General features: G+C 42.8%; 1 protein-coding gene across 1 annotated transcript in view; it reads right to left on the reverse strand.

Moving 5' to 3' along the window:
- The window catches only part of LOC133608944 (neural-cadherin-like), a 143,970-nt gene that overhangs the window by 40,528 nt on the left and 82,685 nt on the right, over positions 1 to 20,757 (reverse strand). Inside the window, exons 21-24 of the mRNA XM_061964599.2 lie at positions 18,194 to 18,287; positions 11,520 to 11,704; positions 5,506 to 5,738; positions 1,598 to 1,881 (exon numbers count right to left, since the gene is read on the reverse strand). Coding sequence (XP_061820583.2) covers positions 1,598 to 1,881; positions 5,506 to 5,738; positions 11,520 to 11,704; positions 18,194 to 18,287 — 796 coding nt within the window. The remainder of the gene's footprint in view (positions 1 to 1,597; positions 1,882 to 5,505; positions 5,739 to 11,519; positions 11,705 to 18,193; positions 18,288 to 20,757) is intronic.

A 20,757-nucleotide genomic window follows, 5' to 3' on the forward strand; every position in this document is an offset into this window, starting at 1 on the left:
GGTGTCTGTCCCCGTTTGACTCTTTAACTTTGGTGTCTGTCCCCGTTTGACTCTTTAACTTTGGTGTTTGTCCGCGTTTGACTCTTTAACTTTGGTGTCTGTCCACGTTTGACTCTTTAACTTTGGTGTCTGTCCGCGTTTGACTCTTTAACTTTGGTGTCTGTCCACGTTTGACTCTTTAACTTTGGTGTCTGTCCCCGTTTGACTCTTTAACTTTGGTGTTTGTCAACGTTTGACTCTTTAACTTTGGTGTCTGTCCCCGTTTGACTCTTTAACTTTGGTGTCTGTCCCCGTTTGACTCTTTAACTTTGGTGTCTGTCCACGTTTGACTCTTTAACTTTGGTGTCTGTCCACGTTTGACTGTTTAACTTTGGTGTCTGTCCACGTTTGACTCTTTAACTTTGGTGTCTGTCCACGTTTAACTCTTTAACTTTGGTGTCTGTCCACGTTTGACTCTTTAACTTTGGTGTCTGTCCACGTTTGACTCTTTAACTTTGGTGTTTGAGTCTTTACCGGAAAAAAAAGGAAAAAAACAGTTTGATCAACACAACCATTAAACAAAGGACTTTGATGGATGTCCACAATAGTCGGATGGATTCATGACAAAGCATCTTTTATAGACACTAAAAGTGTTTCCAATAAGAACTGTCATTCATTCATTCACACATGAATTATATTGACGTAACATCTTTCTGGACGCTAAAAGTGATTTCCAATGAGAGCATTCATTCATTCATTCATTCATTCATTCATTCACACATTAGTTCCATTGACATAACATCTTTCTGGGCATTAAAAGTGTTTTCCAATGAGAATTGTTATTCATTCATTCATCTAAGCAACAGACACACACACTCATTAGCATTAAAGCTACAGACACAAAATGGCGTCTTCACACACACTCATTAGCATTAAAGCTACAGACACAAAATGGCGTCTTCACACAAGCTCATTAGCATTAAAGCTACAGACACAAAATGGCGACTTCACACACACGCTCATTAGCATTTAAAATACAGACACAAAATGGCGTCCTCACACAAACTCATTAGCATTTAAGCTACAGACACAAAATGGCGTCTTCACACAAACTCATTAGCATTGAAGCTACAGACACAAAATGGCGTCTTCACACAAACTCATTAGCATTAAAGCTACAGAAACAAAATGGCTTCCTCACATAAAGTCATTAGCATTAAAGCTACAGACACAAAATGGCGTCTTCACACACACTCATTAGCATTAAAGCTACAGACACAAAATGGCTTCCTCACACACACTCATTAGCATTAAAGCTACAGACACAAAATGGCGTCTTCACACACACTCATTAGCATTAAAGCTACAGACACAAAATGGCTTCCTCACACACACTCATTAGCATTATAGCTACAGACACAAAATGGCTTCCTCACACACACTCATTAGCATTAAAGCTACAGACACAAAATGGCTTCCTCACACACACTCATTAGCATTAAAGCTACAGACACAAAATGGCGTCTTCACAGTAGCGTTTCGTACAAGTTGTTGAAAAAAAAGTGTGAAAGAGGAAGAAAGTGAAGTGAACAAAGTGCATTGTGGGACATTGTTGTACCTGTAGCCATGCTGAGTGTCCACGCACACGCCGCCATTGAAGCAAGGGCTTGTGGGATACGCGGAACAGGACTGATGAGTCAGCTCCCGGCCTGGACAGGAACAGACGGCGACGGTCTCCATGGTGACGGACACCAGACTGCTGGTCCCGCAGTCCACCACTGTGGGCGTGTCCCGCACCTTGACCACGCCCGTGCAGCCGCCGGCGCCCTGGCACTGTGAGTGTGAGTCGCCACACTCGTCCACGCCCACCTGGGACACTCGCACCTGCAGGAAGGACTGGAGCTGCCCGGAACACCCACTCAGTTAGTTTAGTCCAAGGTACACACACAATACTACTTTAGTACTATTAGTTGTTGTTAGTTAGTTAGTTAGTTAGTTAGTTAGTTAGTTAGTTAGTTAGTTAGTTAGTTTGCTCCAAGAAAGCAAATGCCAGGAACCCACAGCCGCTAACTCCAAAGGAATACCAGTCGGCCCTCTGGCCTCTGACCTCTGACTCTACTACTTCCTTAGCTTCCTTTCATGTGCGCCCTCAATGTGGTCTTCCCAGGGTACTCTCGACCGACCAACGATGACTTCTTTGCCGGTCACGGACCATGAGACAACATCAGGTCTCAGCAGTCTAATTGCACTTCCTTTGCCCTCAGATCAGACTTGACCGGCCAAAGAAAGAATCCTCTCTCCGATGTTTGAGCTGTGAGGTCTTGAGTCAAGTCCCTCTCTGACTAATGAAATGAAAGTCTTGGTACCAAATGTAGCCTGAGACTTACTGCAAGGACTGGGAGGACGTTGTTGTGTCTCCATGTGTACGTACCGCCAGCAAGTGCTCAGGACAAGCTGCAGTGTTCTCTTCTGACCACAGGAACTACAGATCTCCTACCATTTACTCAGGTTTACAAATCTTATGGAGACCTTACAAGGAAAGAGAAGTTCCATCTGCCAAAGTAGATTCCATGAATTATTCCACCGTTCAATACTTTCCCAGCCCGTCTACAAACCTTGCTTGGACTGCCCGACTGCTATGGCAAGTCTTTTCTCTTCTTCTGCATCTCTGATCTCCTGAGCAACCATCACACCTTGTTATTTCTCTGTGGAAGACCACACCACTCAGGAGCTGTTGATCCAAGTCCCTGTTTTCCCACTTAAGTAGCACCAACCATCTACCATAGGGCCAGAGCATCCTTGCCCAGGCACACCCTCCTGGTTTTTGGAGTATAAATGTTTGGGGTTTTGGCACCAGCCGCTGGATTAGATGTGACAAATCTAAGTCTAAGACTAGATGCGACCAATCTAAGCCAAAGACTAGATGTGACCAATCTAAGTCTAGGACTAGATGTGACCAATCTAAGCCTAAAACTAGATGTGACCAATCTAAGTCTAAGACTAGATGTGACCAATAAAAGTCTAAGACTAGATGTGACCAATCTAAGTCTAAGACTAGATGTGAACAATCTAAGTCTAAGACTAGATGTGACCAATCTAAGCCTAAAACTAGATGTGACCAATCTAAGCCTAAGACTAAATGTGACCAATCTAAGCCTAAGACTAGATGTGACCAATCTAAGTCTAAGATTAGATGTGACCAATCTAAGCCTACAACTAGATGTGACCAATCTAAGCCTAAAACTAGATGTGACCAATTTAAGTCAAATACTCGATGTGACCAATCTAAGTCTGAGACGAGATGAGACCAATAAAAGTCTAAGACTAGATGTGACCCATTTAAGTCTAAGACTAGATGTGACCAATCTAAGCCTAAGACTAAATGTGACCAATCTAAGCCTAAGACTAGATGTGACCATCTAAGCCTAAGACTAGATGTGACAAATCTAAGCCTAAAACTGGATGTGACCAATCTAAGTCTAAGACTAGATGTGACCAATCAAAGTCTAAGACTAGATGTGACCAATCCAAGTCTAAGACTAGATGTGACCAATCTAAGTCTAAGACTAGATGTGACCAATCTAAGCCTAAAACTAGATGTGACCAATCTAAGTCTAAGACTAGATGTGACCAATCTAAGTCTAAGACTAGATGTGACCAATCTAAGTCTAAGACTAGATGTGACCAATCTAAGTCTAAGACTCGATGTGACCAATCTAAGTCTAAGACTAGATGTGACCAATCTAAGACTAAAACTAGATGTGACCAATCTAAGTCTAAGACTAGATGTGACCCATCAAAGTCTAAGACTAGATGTGACCCATTTAAGTCTAACACTAGATGTGACCAATCTAAGTCTAAGACTAGATGTGACCAATCTAAGTCTAAGACTAGATGTGACCAATCTAAGTCTAAGACTAGATGTGACCAATCTAAGTCTAAGACTAGATGTGACCAATCTAAGTCTAAGACTAGATGTGACCCATCAAAGTCTAAGACTAGATGTGATCACTCTAAGACTAGATGTGACCAATCTAAGACTAAATGGGGGCGGCATGGTGTAGTGGGTAGAGCGGCCGTGCCAGAAACCTGAGGGTTGAAGGTTCGCTCCCCGCCTCTTACCATCCACATCGCTGCCGTTGTGTCCTTGGGCAGGACACTTCACCCTTGCCCCCGGTGCTGCTCACACTGGTGAATGAATGATAGGTGGTGGTCGGAGGGGCCGTAGGCGCAAACTGGCAGCCACGCTTCCGTCAGTCTACCCCAGGGCAGCTGTGGCTACGAAAGTAGCTTACCACCACCAGGTGTGAATGAATGATGGCTTCCCACTTCTCTGTGAAGCGCATTGAGTGTCTAGAAAAGCGCTATATAAATCTAATCCATTCTTTTTATTATTATTATTATTAAATGTGACCAATCTAAGACTAGATGTGACCAATCTAAGTCTATGATCATGAACTGAGGAAGTCCACTCAGATGAGAGTCCTAAGGTCTTCCAAGACAAACCAAAGAGTCCAGTTGTGATCGATTGAATGCCCTGGGACAACCATCTCCTTGTGCTTCAGCCTAGACTCTGCATCGTCTACAGCTTCACTTCCTTCCAGATCTCTTCTCTGGCTGAATGTTCTTTACAACTGGGTCATCGGAGTCGCGCAAAGTCTGGAATGATCTCGCCTTGGTCCCCTTGAACTCTTCGACCAGTGATCTTTTTGGCAGAGTCTGCAACCTCACCACTTCTTCACGTGTTTGTTGATGCCAAAGGTCTATGGCCTCCTCGTGGGTCAAAGCCACCTCAGAGACTGGAGGTGGACACAATGACTCTTGGCATGTTGCAGACACCATCATTGCAGTCTGCTTGGGTTAGGGTTAGGGTAAGTGTAGGTGGACAGGGTTGGGTTCGGGTAGGTGTAGGTGGACAGGGTCGGGTTAGGGTTAGGGTAGGTGTAGGTGTAGGTGGACAGGGTTGGGTTCGGGTAGGTGTAGGTGGACAGGGTCGGGTTAGGGTTAGGGTTAGGGTAGGTGTAGGTGGACAGGGTTGGGTTCGGGTAGGTGTAGGTGGACAGGGTCGGGTTAGGGTTAGGGTAGGTGTAGGTGGACAGGGTTGGGTTAGGTTTAGGGTTCAGACACATGACTCTTGGCTTATTGCAGACCCCATCATTTCAGCCTGCCTGGCGAGCCACAAGGGTCAATAGGGTTAGGCTTAGGCTTAGGATGAAGGATCTGATCTTTCCTGCACCCTCCTGGTATCTTTCAGATCTTCAGAGAACAAGACTTTTCCCTGACTTGATGCATGGCCCCCATGGCAGAGCATAAAGTGGTGACGGACCAGCTTTCCATGTTGAAGAGCAAGGCTTCTGGACTTCTTGCTCTGAAACTTCATCCTTCCCCAGACCAAGGGACGCTGTAGTGTCTGGTAAGTCTAAGGTCATCCAAGAAGGCACCAATGGGTGGTAGCTCTTCAGAATCAGTTGTAAGGACCGAGGGTGCTACTCCCCCCTCACACGCACTTCAAGACTGCCAACGCACCTTTTGCCTGTGCGCCGCCAGGTAGCCGTGCACCTTCTCCGGCTGCAGGAAGGAGGCGCCGCCGCGCACGGCCAGGTGCACGTCCAACATGCGCTGGTCCTTCACGTCCGCCAGGCTGAACAGCAACACGTCAGAGGGCGCCACCGACAGCATCTCAGACAGGAAGTCAGCCAGCAGCTGGTAACCACTGGGCTGTCTGCCCCGCGGACGCAGGAAGTCCTGGGCCGTCAGGTCTGACGCACACACGCACACACACACACACACACACACACACACACACACACACACACACACACGCACACACACACAGTTATTGTCAAGCTGACCTAAATAAAACATTTTAATTTCACTTAAACTAAAGCTGTATTGATGAATTATTGATCAATACTTGCTTTTTAGTGTGTGTGTGTGTGTGTGTGTGTGTGTGTGTGTGTGTGTGTGTGTGTGTGTGTGTGAACTGTCTGTCCGCAGATATGAATATCCGAGGCAGCAGTTAAAGGTAATTATGCTCTGAACAATTTGCGTTGGGCCGCCGCGGCGTGGAAGAAGAGAAAGATGTCGGCCATGTTTTATTCACGACATGCTCGCCTGCCGCCGGAAATTACTTTCTGTGAAACACTGCATCAAATGTTGTTGTTGTTTGTGTACTGCTGGCTCACCAGGAGCTCGCAAACACTCTAAACACGCCTTTCCTCCAGTCGAGAACGTACATATTTGAGAGAAGTCAGCGTACAGCTTGTATTGCAGTAATACTGTCAACACAGTACTGTGACAAGAAGAATCATACTAACAATACTTTCAATGAGTACAAACATATACACATATAGTTAACTAGTACCTTTAAGGTAGTTTGGAATGAGTAAAAACAAATACACATATAGTTAACTAGCACCTTTAAGGTAGTTTGGAATGAGTAAAAACATATACACATATAGTTAACTAGTACCTTTAAGGTAGTTTGGAAGGAGTAAAAACATATACACATATTGTTAACTAGTACCTTTAAGGTAGTTTGGAAGGAGTAAAAACATATACACATATTGTTAACTAGTACCTTTAAGGTAGTTTGGAAGGAGTAAAAACATATACACATATTGTTAACTAGTACCTTTAAGGTTGAGGAGCTCCTCAACCATCCCCCTGCCCCGGAAGACCCCACCCCTACCACCCACACCACCACAATCCCGGACTGCTCCACCGCCCCTGTCTCTCCAGCTGAAGTCAGAGCAGCCCTAACGAAACTCAAGAATGGAAAAGCCCCTGGCTTATGTACCATCACAGCAGAGATGCTGAAGGCCGGAGGAGACAACATCATCCTCTGGCTCACACAGATCATCAACCATGTGTGGGTCTCTGAGTCGCTGCCTGATGACTGGAGGCGGGGCATTATACTACCATTTTGGAAGCATAAGGGAGACCAGCTGACCTGCAGCAACCATAGAGGGATCACACTCCTCTCCATCCCCGGTAAACTCTTTACCCGCATATTACTCACCCGAGCTCTACCTGCAACCAGAAGCAGACGCCGCCAAGAACAGGCCGGCTTCATGCCCAATCGTTCCACCACGGATCACATCTCTGCCATCCGGCTCTTAATAGAAAAGGCCCGGGAGTTCAGAAAGGACCGGCACCTCTACATTGCCTTCATTGACCTTAAGGCTGCCTTCGACACTGTGGACCACGGGTCCCTCTGGAACATCCTGAAGTCCCTCGGAGTCCCAACTAAAATCACCACACTCTTTCAGCAGTTGTATCAGGGTGCAGAAAGCTGTGTGCGTGTGAACTGTAAAGACTCTGAGTGGTTCCCCATCAACAGCGGGGTCAGGCAAGGCTGTGTTGCCGCACCAGAACTATTTAACTGTGTCATCGACCACCTGATGTCCAGAGTCTGTGTGCGAGTCCCCGGGGTGTCACTTGGAAACTACACCCTAAAGGACCTCGAATACGCCGATGACACCACCCTGTTCAGTGAGACCGCTGACCAGCTCAGGGAGGCCCTCGGTGTGTTTGATGAGGAGACCAAACAGCTCGGCCTGAAAATCAGCTGGTCCAAAACCGAACTCATGCATATCGGCGATGGACCAGACCCACCACCCTTCTTATTTGAGGATACCCCTGTCCACTTTGTCCTTACCATCAGATACCTCGGCTCGACAGTCACCAACACCGGCGACCTCAAACGAGAGGTGGACCGCCGTCGCGCCCTTGCAGCCTCCGTCATGCAGTCCCTGTGGAGACCGGTGTGGCGACACCGGCACATATCTCGGGACACCAAGTTGAGGGTCTACAATTCCTCTGTCATCTCTGTCCTTCTGTACGGCTCGGAAACATGGCCGCTGAATAACATCCTGGCGGCCAGGCTAGATGGCTTTGATTCCAGAGCCCTCAGGAGGATAGAAGGCATCACGTGGAGCCAGCATGTCACCAACAAGACCCTAAGAGAGCTAACCCAACAGCTCCCAGCCTCTCGCCTCGCAGCAATGCGGCGAGTGCGCTGGTATGGCCATGTCATCCGCCTGCCGGGGGAACACCCCACGCGCAAAATCCTGGACTTCAACCCGCAGCGAGCTGGCTGGAGACGCCCTAGAGGCGCCCCCAGGACTCGCTGGCTGGATGTATTAGCCCAGGACCTTAAGGCCTGCAATGTGACTATGGCACAAGCTCAACACCTTGCCCACAACAGACCCAGATGGAGAGATCTGGTTGCTATGGTCGGCTCTACGCGCCCTGAAGTGCAAGAGGACTAAGTAAGTAAGTAAGTACCTTTAAGGTAGTTTGGAAGGAGTAAAAACATACACACATATAGTTAACTAGTACCTTTAAGGTAGTTTGGAATGAGTAAAAACATATACAAATATAGTTAACTAGTACATTTAAGGTAGTTTGGAATGAGTAAAAACATATAAAATGAAATGCTAGACATTTCAATAGGGTTCTCTGTCCCAAAGGAACCCTAACCCTAAAAATAGTTGACTAGTACATTTAAGGTAGTTTGGAATGAGTAAAGGGTTAAAAACGAAGCCTTCCTTTGGTTCAAGGTAGGATTTGGTTCAAGGCGGTATAGCTCGGTTGGTAGAGTGGCCGTGCCAGCAACTCGAGGGTTGCAGGTTCGATCCCCGCTTCCGCCATCCTAGTCACTGCCGTTGTGTCCTTGGGCAAGACACTTTACCCACCTGCTCCCAGTGCCACCCACACTGCTTTAAAAATGTAAATTAGATATTGGATTTTCACAATGTAAAGCGCTTTGAGTCACTTGAGAAAAGCGCTATATAAATGTAATTCAGTTCAGTTCAGTTCAAGACGACTGGACACACCTTTCCAGCGTCGGCACCGTTGTACATTGACTACTCTAAAGTCAGTGGACCTTTCCTCGTAGTGTGTGTTGCCAAGATGGAATCAAATGTGATGTATGAACACACACACACACACGCACGCACACACACACACACACACGCACACACACACACACACACGCACACGCACGCACACACACACACACACACACACACGCACACGCACACGCACACGCACACACAGAGAGAGAGAGAGAGACCTTTAAGAGGTAAGTGAAGTGAGTTGTTGACAAGAAGGAGGAGGAAGTGAAGATAAAAAGAACAAAAGAAGATGGAAGAGACCAATCAAGACGTGCAGAAGAAGAAGATAACAACTCTTCTTGCAGTCTGCACACTTTGTACATTATTTATACATGTTGTCTATATATGTGTATATATGTATGATGTCACTGGTGGAAGGTGAAGTAGTGCACCTGTGTTTGGGGTGGAAGGTGAAGTAGTGCACCTGTGTTTGGGGTGGAAGGTGAAGACACACCTGTGTTTGGGGTGGAAGGTGAAGTAGTGCACCTGTGTTTGGGGTGAAAGGTGAAGACACACCTGTGTTTGGGGTGGAAGGTGAAGTAGTGCACCTGTGTTTGGGGTGGAAGGTGAAGTAGTGCACCTGTGTTTGGGGTGAAAGGTGAAGACACACCTGTGTTTGGGGTGGAAGGTGAAGACACACCTGTGTTTGGGGTGAAAGGTGAAGACACACCTGTGTTTGGGGTGGAAGGTGAAGTAGTGCACCTGTGTTTGGGGTGAAAGGTGAAGACACACCTGTGTTTGGGGTGGAAGGTGAAGACACACCTGTGTTTGGGGTGGAAGGTGAAGACACACCTGTGTTTGGGGTGGAAGGTGAAGACACACCTGTGTTTGGGGTGAAAGGTGAAGACACACCTGTGTTTGGGGTGAAAGGTGAAGTAGTGCACCTGTGTTTGGGGTGAAAGGTGAAGACACACCTGTGTTTGGGGTGAAAGGTGAAGTAGTGCACCTGTGTTTGGGGTGAAAGGTGAAGACACACCTGTGTTTGGGGTGAAAGGTGAAGACACACCTGTGTTTGGGGTGGAAGGTGAAGTAGTGCACCTGTGTTTGGGGTGAAAGGTGAAGACACACCTGTGTTTGGGGTGGAAGGTGAAGACACACCTGTGTTTGGGGTGGAAGGTGAAGACACACCTGTGTTTGGGGTGAAAGGTGAAGACACACCTGTGTTTGGGGTGAAAGGTGAAGTATTGCACCTGTGTTTGGGGTGAAAGGTGAAGACACACCTGTGTTTGGGGTGAAAGGTGAAGACACACCTGTGTTTGGGGTGAAAGGTGAAGACACACCTGTGTTTGGGGTGAAAGGTGAAGACACACCTGTGTTTGGGGTGGAAGGTGAAGTAGTACACCTGTGTTTGGGGTGAAAGGTGAAGTAGTGCACCTGTGTTTGGGGTGGAAGGTGAAGACACACCTGTGTTTGGGGTGAAAGGTGAAGACACACCTGTGTTTGGGGTGGAAGGTGAAGTAGTACACCTGTGTTTGGGGTGAAAGGTGAAGACACACCTGTGTTTGGGGTTAAAGGTGAAGTAGTGCACCTGTGTTTGGGGTGAAAGGTGAAGACACACCTGTGTTTGGGGTGAAAGGTGAAGACACACCTGTGTTTGGGGTGGAAGGTGAAGTAGTACACCTGTGTTTGGGGTGAAAGGTGAAGTAGTGCACCTGTGTTTGGGGTGGAAGGTGAAGACACACCTGTGTTTGGGGTGAAAGGTGAAGACACACCTGTGTTTGGGGTGGAAGGTGAAGTAGTACACCTGTGTTTGGGGTGAAAGGTGAAGTAGTGCACCTGTGTTTGGGGTGGAAGGTGAAGACACACCTGTGTTTGGGGTGAAAGGTGAAGTAGTGCACCTGTGTTTGGGGTGAAAGGTGAAGACACACCTGTGTTTGGGGTGAAAGGTGAAGACACACCTGTGTTTGGGGTGGAAGGTGAAGTAGTACACCTGTGTTTGGGGTGAAAGGTGAAGTAGTGCACCTGTGTTTGGGGTGGAAGGTGAAGACACACCTGTGTTTGGGGTGAAAGGTGAAGACACACCTGTGTTTGGGGTGGAAGGTGAAGTAGTACACCTGTGTTTGGGGTGAAAGGTGAAGTAGTGCACCTGTGTTTGGGGTGGAAGGTGAAGACACACCTGTGTTTGGGGTGAAAGGTGAAGACACACCTGTGTTTGGGGTGGAAGGTGAAGACACACCTGTGTTTGGGGTGGAAGGTGAAGACACACCTGTGTTTGGGGTGAAAGGTGAAGACACACCTGTGTTTGGGGTGGAAGGTGAAGTAGTACACCTGTGTTTGGGGTGAAAGGTGAAGTAGTGCACCTGTGTTTGGGGTGGAAGGTGAAGACACACCTGTGTTTGGGGTGGAAGGTGAAGACACACCTGTGTTTGGGGTGGAAGGTGAAGTAGTACACCTGTGTTTGGGGTGGAAGGTGAAGACACACCTGTGTTTGGGGTGAAAGGTGAAGACACACCTGTGTTTGGGGTGGAAGGTGAAGACACACCTGTGTTTGGGGTGAAAGGTGAAGACACACCTGTGTTTGGGGTGAAAGGTGAAGACACACCTGTGTTTGGGGTGGAAGGTGAAGTAGTGCACCTGTGTTTGGGGTGGAAGGTGAAGACACACCTGTGTTTGGCGTGGAAGGTGTAGGGTGTTCCTCACCTGCCAGGCGCAAGGAGGCGGAGCGGTGCAGGGCTTCATGGGGGAGGTCCCTGACGTGCACGAGGACCGAGGACACGACGTCCTGCCACACGCCATCAGACACTCTCACCTGCAACAGGTGAGTTCCAGAAGGTGTGTAGTCCTTGATGAGGAGGAGGCCACTCTGCTGCTGCAGGATGAAGAACCTTGGAGACAACATGACTAGGATGAAGAACCTTGGAGACAACAGGACTAGGTTGAATAACCTTGGACACAACAGGACTAGGATGAAGAACCTTGGAGACAACAGGACTAGGATGAAGAACCTTGGACACAACAGGACTAGGTTGAATAACCTTGGAGACAACAGGACTAGGATGAAGAACCTTGGAGACAACAGGACTAGGATGAAAAACCTTGGAGACAACAGGACTATGATCGATACAGCGTCCGAATTACTGAAGACGCCGCACCGATCTGCCCGTCGATGTCACGATCCACTTTTCCCTCACTTGTGAACAAGACTCTGAGGTACTTGAACTCCTCCACTTGGGGCAGGGTCTTTTCCGGGCGAGAACCATGGACTCGAACTTGGAGGTACTGATTCTCATCCCAGTCACTTCACACTCGGCTGCGAACCGATCCAGTGAGAGCTGAAGATCCTGGCCAGATGAAGCCATCAGGACCACATCATCTACAAAAAGCAGAGACCAAATCCTGCAGCCACCAAACCGGATCCCCTTAACGCCCTGACTGCGCCTAGAAATTATGTCCATAAAAGTTATGAACAGACTTACCGACTTACTGCCGGCAATGCGGACCAAGCTCTGACACTGATCCTACAGGGAGCGGACCGCCACATTCAGACAGTCCGATACCCCATACTCTCTGAGCACTCCCCACAGGACTTCCCGAGGGACACGGTCCAATGCCTTCTCCAAGTCCACAAAGCACATGTAGACTGGTTGGGCAAACTCCCATGCACCCTCAAGGACCCTGCCCAGAGTATAGAGCTGGTCCACAGTTCCACCACCAGGACCAAAACCACAGCGTTCCTCCTGAATCCGAGTTTGGACTATCCGGCGTAGCCTCCTCTCCAGTACACCTGAATAGACCTTACCGGGAAGGCTGAGGAGTGTGATCCCACCATAGTTGGAACACACCCTCCGGTTCCCCTTCTTAAAGAGAGGAACCACCACCCCGGTCTGCCAATCTAGAGGCACCGCCCCCGATGTCCACGCGATGTTGCAGAGTCTTGTCAACCAAGACAGTCCCACAGCATCCAGAGACTTAAGGAACTCTGGGCGGATCTCATGAGGAGCTTTTTAACTACCTCAGCAACCTCAGCCCCAGAAATAGGAGAGTCCACCACAGAGTCCCCAGGCACTGCTTCCTCATAGGAAGACGTGTTGGTGGGATTGAGGAAGTCTTTGAAGTATTCCCTTCACCAATCCACAACCTTCACAGTAGAGGTCAGCAGAACACCATCCTCACCATACACGGTGTTGACAGTGCACTGCTTCACCTTCCTGAGGTGGTGGATGCTGGTCCAGAACCATTTTGAAGCCGTCTGGAAGTGGTTTTCCATGGCTTCCCCAAACATATATATATATATATATATATATATACCTATATTGTATATACCTGTATATACATACATACCTATATACTGTATACATATATCTATACTGTATACACATTTATATATTTATATACATATATACCTTCTTGCACATTGTTCTACACAATGATATGCTAACACTAATGCTAACGCTAATGCTAACCATAAGCTCTAGGGAGCACACAGGAGCAATCTGATTGGCCGATGAGCAAGTGACATCATCACCTTCCTGCAGTGCAAGATGACATCATCACCTTCCTGCAGTGCAAGTGACATCATCACCTTCCTGCAGTGCAAGTGACATCATCACCTTCTTGCAGTGCAAGTGACATCATCACCTTCCTGCAGTGCAAGATGACATCATCACCTTCCTGCAGTGCAAGTGACATCATCACCTTCCTGCAGTGCAAGTGACATCATCACCTTCCTGCAGTGCAAGATGACATCATCACCTTCCTGCAGTGCAAGATGACATCATCACCTTCCTGCAGTGCCAGTGACATCATCTCCTTCCTGCAGTGCAAGTGACATCATCACCTTCCTGCAGTGCAAGTGACATCATCACCTTCCTGCAGTGCAAGATGACATAATCACCTTCCTGCAGTGCAAGATGACATCATTCTAGTCTCCTTGTGGACTTTGGAGCATCAGAAGACAAATGAGTGCATGAATGAAAGATGTCTGCTGCAGAAAGTGAAGTTTGAAAGAAGTTTCTGATCAATCAGCGATCAATACTTGGCCTGATTGTTGATCAATACTTGGCCTGATTGTTGATCACATGTCTGACAAGGAGAGAAGCAATCCCATAAAAAGAGGATTCATTATCATCCATCCATCTCAGCTTCAACATCTTCTGCATTATTCACACGCATCCATCCTGGCATCCAACCTGCACTTTGCCTTTCTCTGTTGCACTCTTACTTACCTTGATTATTATTCATAAGTCATTCTTTTTCATAAGTCAATTAAGTTGATCATTTTTCATAAGTCACTTAAATTCATTATTTTTCACAAGTCACTAAGTTGATCATTTTTCATAAGTCACTTAAATGTATTATTTTTCACAAGTCACTTAAGTTCATTATTTTTCATAGGTCACTTAAATTGATTATTTTCCATAAGTTCATTATTTTTTCACAAGTCACCTATGTAGATAATTTTTCATAAATCACTTAACTTAATTATTTTCCATAAGTTGATTATTTTTTCACAAGTCACCTAAGTAGATAATTTTTCATAAATCACTTAACTTAATTATTTTTCACAAGTCACTTAAATAAATTATTTTTCATTCGTCACTTAAGTTGATTAGTTTTCACAAGTCACTTATGTTGATTATTTTTCATAAGTCACTTAAATTTATTATTTTTCATTTAATTTTGAATGAACAATCAACAAGTTGATTATGTTTCATAAATCACTTAAGTGGATTATTTTTCACAAGTCACTTAAATTGATTATTTTTCACAAGTTACTTAAGTTGATTATTTTTCACAAGTAATTTAAGTTGATTATGTTTCGTAAGACACTTAAGTTGATTATGTTTCATAAATCACTTAAGTGGATTATTTTTCACAAGTCACTTAAGTTGATTATTTTTCACAAGTTACTTAAGTTGATTATTTTTCATAAGTTGATTATTTTTCATAAATCACTTAAATTTATTATTTTTCACAAGTCACTTAAGTTAAGTATTTTTCATTAGTCACTTAAGTTGGTTATTTTTCACAAGTCACTTAAGTTGATTATGTTTCATAAATCACTTAAGTAGATTATTTTTCACAAGTCACTTAAGTTCATTATTTTTCATAGGTCACTTAAATTGATTATTTTCCATAAGTTGATTATTTTTTCACAAGTCACCTAAGTAGATAATTTTTCATAAATCACTTAACTTAATTATTTTTCACAAGTCACTTAAATAAATTATTTTTCATTAGTTGATTAGTTTTCACAAGTCACTTATGGTGATTATTTTTCATAAGTCACTTCAATTTATTATTTTTCATTTAATTTTGAATGAACAATCAACAAGTTGATTATGTTTCATAAATCACTTAAGTGGATTATTTTTCACAAGTCACTTAAATTGATTATTTTTCACAAGTTACTTAAGTTGATTATTTTTCACAAGTAATTTAAGTTGGTTATGTTTCATAACATACTGAAGTTGATTATGTTTCATAAATCACTTAAGTGGATTATTTTTCACAAGTCACTTAAGTTGATTATTTTTCACAAGTTACTTAAGTTGATTATTTTTCACAAGTAATTTAAGTTGATTATGTTTCATAAATTACTTAAGTGGATTGTTTTTCACAAGTCACTTAAGTTGATTATTTTTCACAAGTTACTTAAGTTTATTATTTTTCATAAATCATTTAAGTTGATTATTTTTCATAAGTCACTTAAATGTATTATTTTTCACAAGTCACTTAAGTTAAGTATTTTTCATTAGTCACTTAAGTTGGTTAGTTTTCACAAGTCACTTAAGTTGATTATTTTTCATAAGTCACTTAAGTTGATTATGTTTCATAAATCACTTAAGTGGCTTATTTTTCACAAGTCACTTAAATTGATTATTTTTCACAAGTTTCTTAAATTGATTATTTTCCATTAGTCACTTAAGTTGATTATTTTTTTCACAAGTCACCTAAGTTGATAATTTTTCAAAAGTCACTTAAATTGATGATTTTTCATAAATCACTTAAGTGGATTATTTTTCACAAGTCACTTAAGTTGATTATTTTTCATAAGTCACTTAAGTTGATTATTTTTCACAAGTCACTTAAGTTGATTATTTTTCATAGGTCACTTAAGTTGATTATTTTTCATAGGTCACTTAAATTATTTTTTTTTCACAAGTTGTTTAAGTTGATTATTTTTCATAACTGACTTAAATTGATTATTTTTCATGTCACTTAAGTTGATTATTTTTCAATTTAGCAGTATGAGATTTGACGAAAATGTAAAGTGCATTATAAATATGATTCATTATTTTTATTATTATTATTATGTTTATTTTTTCACAAGTAATTTATGGTTATTAGTCGAAGCTGTTTATTGTTTTTCATCAATTAGTTATGTTGATTATTTTTCAAAATGCACTCGTGATTATTATTGGTCATCAGTCATGATTGCCACAAGTTGACTCACATGTTGAGGAGAAATGTGGGTGTCAGAGAGTTATGAAGGACTCAGTTAGTGTAGGAGAGTTATGAAGGACTCGGTTAGTGTAGGAGAGTTATGAAGGACTCAGTTAGTGTAGGAGAGTTGTGAAGGACTCGGTTAGTGTAGGAGAGTTATGAAGGACTCAGTTATTGTAGGAGAGTTATGAAGGACTCAGTTAGTGTAGGAGAGTTATGAGGGACTCGGTTAGTGTAGGAGAGTTATGAAGGACTCAGTTAGTGTAGGAGAGTTGTGAAGGACTCAGTTAGTGTAGGAGAGTTGTGAAGGACTCAGTTAGCGTAGGAGAGTTATGAAGGACTCAGTTAGTGTAGGAGAGTTATGAAGGACTCAGTTAGCGTAGGAGAGTTGTGAAGGACTCAGTTAGTGTAGGAGAGTTGTGAAGGACTCAGTTAGTGTAGGAGAGTTGTGAAGGACTCAGTTAGTGTAGGAGAGTTATAAAGGACTCAGTTAGTGTAGGAGAGTTATGAAGGACTCAGTTAGTGTAGGAGAGTTATGAAGGACTCAGTTAGTGTAGGAGAGTTATGAAGGACTCAGTTAGCGTAGGAGAGTTGTGAAGGACTCAGTTAGTGTAGGAGAGTTATGAAGGACTCAGTTAGCGTAGGAGAGTTGTGAAGGACTCAGTTAGTGTAGGAGAGTTATGAAGGACTCAGTTAGTGTAGGAGAGTTATGAAGGACTCGGTTAGTGTAGGAGAGCTATGAAAGACTCAGTTAGTGTAGGAGAGTTATGAAGGACTCGGTTAGTGTAGGAGAGTTATGAAGGACTCAGTTATTGTAGGAGAGTTATGAAGGACTCAGTTAGTGTAGGAGAGTTATGAAGGACTCAGTTAGTGTAGGAGAGTTATGAAGGACTCGGTTAGTGTAGGAGAGTTATGAAGGACTCAGTTAGTGTAGGAGAGTTATGAAGGACTCAGTTAGTGTAGGAGAGTTATGAGGGACTCGGTTAGTGTAGGAGAGTTATGAAGGACTCAGTTAGTGTAGGAGAGTTATGAAGGACTCAGTTAGTGTAGGAGAGTTATGAAGGACTCAGTTAGTGTAGGAGAGTTATGAAGGACTCAGTTAGCGTAGGAGAGTTATGAAGGACTCAGTTAGTGTAGGAGAGTTATGAAGGACTCAGTTAGTGTAGGAGAGTTATGAAGGACTCAGTTAGTGTAGGAGAGTTATGAAGGACTCGGTTAGTGTAGGAGAGTTATGAAGGACTCAGTTAGTGTAGGAGAGTTATGAAGGACTCAGTTAGTGTAGGAGAGTTATGAGGGACTCGGTTAGTGTAGGAGAGTTATGAAGGACTCAGTTAGTGTAGGAGAGTTATGAAGGACTCAGTTAGTGTAGGAGAGTTATGAAGGACTCAGTTAGTGTAGGAGAGTTATGAAGGACTCAGTTAGCGTAGGAGAGTTATGAAGGACTCAGTTAGTGTAGGAGAGTTATGAAGGACTCAGTTAGTGTAGGAGAGTTATGAAGGACTCGGTTAGTGTAAGAGAGTTATGAAGGACTCAGTTAGTGTAGGAGAGTTATGAAGGACTCAGTTAGTGTAGGAGAGTTATGAAGGACTCAGTTAGTGTAGGAGAGTTATGAAGGACTCAGTTAGTGTAGGAGAGTTATGAAGGACTCAGTTAGTGTAGGAGAGTTATGAAGGACTCAGTTAGTGTAGGAGAGTTATGAAGGACTCAGTTAGTGTAGGAGAGTTATGAAGGACTCAGTTAGTGTAGGAGAGTTATGAAGGACTCAGTTAGTGTAGGAGAGTTATGAAGGACTCAGTTAGTGTAGGAGAGTTATGAAGGACTCAGTTAGTGTAGGAGAGTTATGAAGGACTCAGTTAGTGTAAGAGAGTTATGAAGGACTCAGTTAGAGTAGGGGAGTTATGAAGGACTCAGTTAGATGGAGAACTGACGTGGGGGCGGGTCCTTCAAAGACGTAGGTCTTGTTGTCCCAGTCATCGGGGTCGGGGGCGTGGACTTTCCCCAGCACGGTGGTTGGTTGGAGGCCTGCAGAAGTCAAAACACAACATTCTTCAAACATGTCGGGGGCGTGTCTTATCACAACATCACGTGACAGGAAGTGTCACGTAACAGGAAGTGCAGAAAGATAAAACGGGTCTAGCTATAAGAATAACAAATACATCATTCTTAGAACCTAATTGGAGCATGAAATGAATGGATGAATGACTAAGTAAACAGATGAATGAGCTAACAGATGAGGGAGCTTGTCACCTCAGGGAAGATGCTTTTATTGTTGTAGCAGAATATGATGATGCTTTTATTGTTGTAGCAGAATATGATGATGCTTTTATTGTTGTAGCAGAATATGATGATGCTTTTATTGTTGTAGCAGAATATGATGATGCTTTTATTGTTGTAGCAGAATATGATGATGCTTTTATTGTTGTAGAGTTGAGAGTCTGCAAATATGACAACATGAATCAGCAAATATGACAACATGAATCAGCAAATATGACAACATGAATCAGCAAATATGACGACGTGAATCAGCAAATATGACAACATGAACCAGCAAATATGACAACATAAAAACAGCAAAAATTACAACATAAAAAAGCAAATATGAAAACATGAATCAGCAAATGTGACAACATGAATCAGCAAATATGACAACATAAAAACAGCAAATATGACAACATAAAACTGCAAATATGACAACATGAATCAGCAAATATGACAACACAAATCAGCAAATATGACAACATAAAAACAGAAAATATGACAACATAAAAACTGCAAATATGACTACATGAATCAGCAAATATGACAACATAAAAACAGAAAATATGACAACATAAAACTGCAAATATGACAACATGAATCAGCAAATATGACAACATAAAAACAGAAAATATGACAACATAAAACTGCAAATATGACAACATGAATCAGCAAATATGACAACATAAAAACAGAAAATATGACAACATAAAAACTGCAAATATGACAACATGAATCAGCAAATATGACAACAAATATGCAAACTGAACAACATGAATCAGCAAACATGACCACATGAATCAGCATGTATGACAACATGAATCAGCAAATATGACAACATGAATAAGCAAATATGACCACATGAATCAGCAAATATGACAACATGAATCAGCAAATATGACCACATGAATCAGCAAGTATGACAACATGAATCAGCATATATGACCACATGAACCAGCAAAATGAAAAAAATAAAAACAGCAAATATGACGACATGAATCAGGAAATTCGACAACATGAATCAGCAAATATGACAACATGAATCAGCAAACATGACAACATAAATCAGCAAATATGACAACATAAAAACTGCAAATATGACAACATGAATCAGCAAATATGACAACATCAAAACAGCAAATATGACAACATGATACCAGCAAACATGACACCATGAATCAGCAAATATGACAACATGAATCAGCAAACATGACAACATATAAACAGCAAATATGACAACATGATACGAGCAAATATGACCGCATGAATCAGCAAATATGACACCATAAAAACAGCAAATATGACAAAATAAGAACTGTAAATATGACAACATGAATCAGCAAATATGACAACATGAATCAGCAAATATGACAACATAAAAACTGTAAATATGACAACATGAATCAGCAAATATGACAACATAAAAACAGCTAATATGACAACAAGAATCAGCAAATATGACCGCATGAATCAGCAAATATGACAACATGAATCAGCAACTATGACAACATGAATCAGCAAATATGACAACATATAAACAGCAAATATGACATCATGATACGAGCAAATATGACCGCATGAATCAGCAAATATGACACCATAAAAACAGCAAATATGACAACATAAAAACAGTAAATATGACAACATGAATCAGCAAATATGACAACATAAAAACAGAAAATATGACAACATAAAAACTGCAAATATGACAACATGAATCAGCAAATATGACAACAAATATGCAAACTGAACAACATGAATCAGCAAACATGACCACATGAATCAGCATGTATGACAACATGAATCAGCAAATATGACAACATGAATAAGCAAATATGACCACATGAATCAGCAAATATGACAACATGAATCAGCAAATATGACCACATGAATCAGCAAGTATGACAACATGAATCAGCATATATGACCGCATGAACCAGCAAAATGAAAAAAATAAAAACAGCAAATATGACGACATGAATCAGGAAATTCGACAACATGAATCAGCAAATATGACAACATGAATCAGCAAACATGACAACATAAATCAGCAAATATGACAACATAAAAACTGCAAATATGACAACATGAATCAGCAAATATGACAACATCAAAACAGCAAATATGACAACATGATACCAGCAAACATGACACTATGAATCAGCAAATATGACAACATGAATCAGCAAACATGACAACATATAAACAGCAAATATGACAACATGATACGAGCAAA

Source organism: Nerophis lumbriciformis, linkage group LG06 (assembly GCF_033978685.3).
Source record: "Nerophis lumbriciformis linkage group LG06, RoL_Nlum_v2.1, whole genome shotgun sequence".
Taxonomy (NCBI): domain Eukaryota; kingdom Metazoa; phylum Chordata; class Actinopteri; order Syngnathiformes; family Syngnathidae; genus Nerophis; species Nerophis lumbriciformis.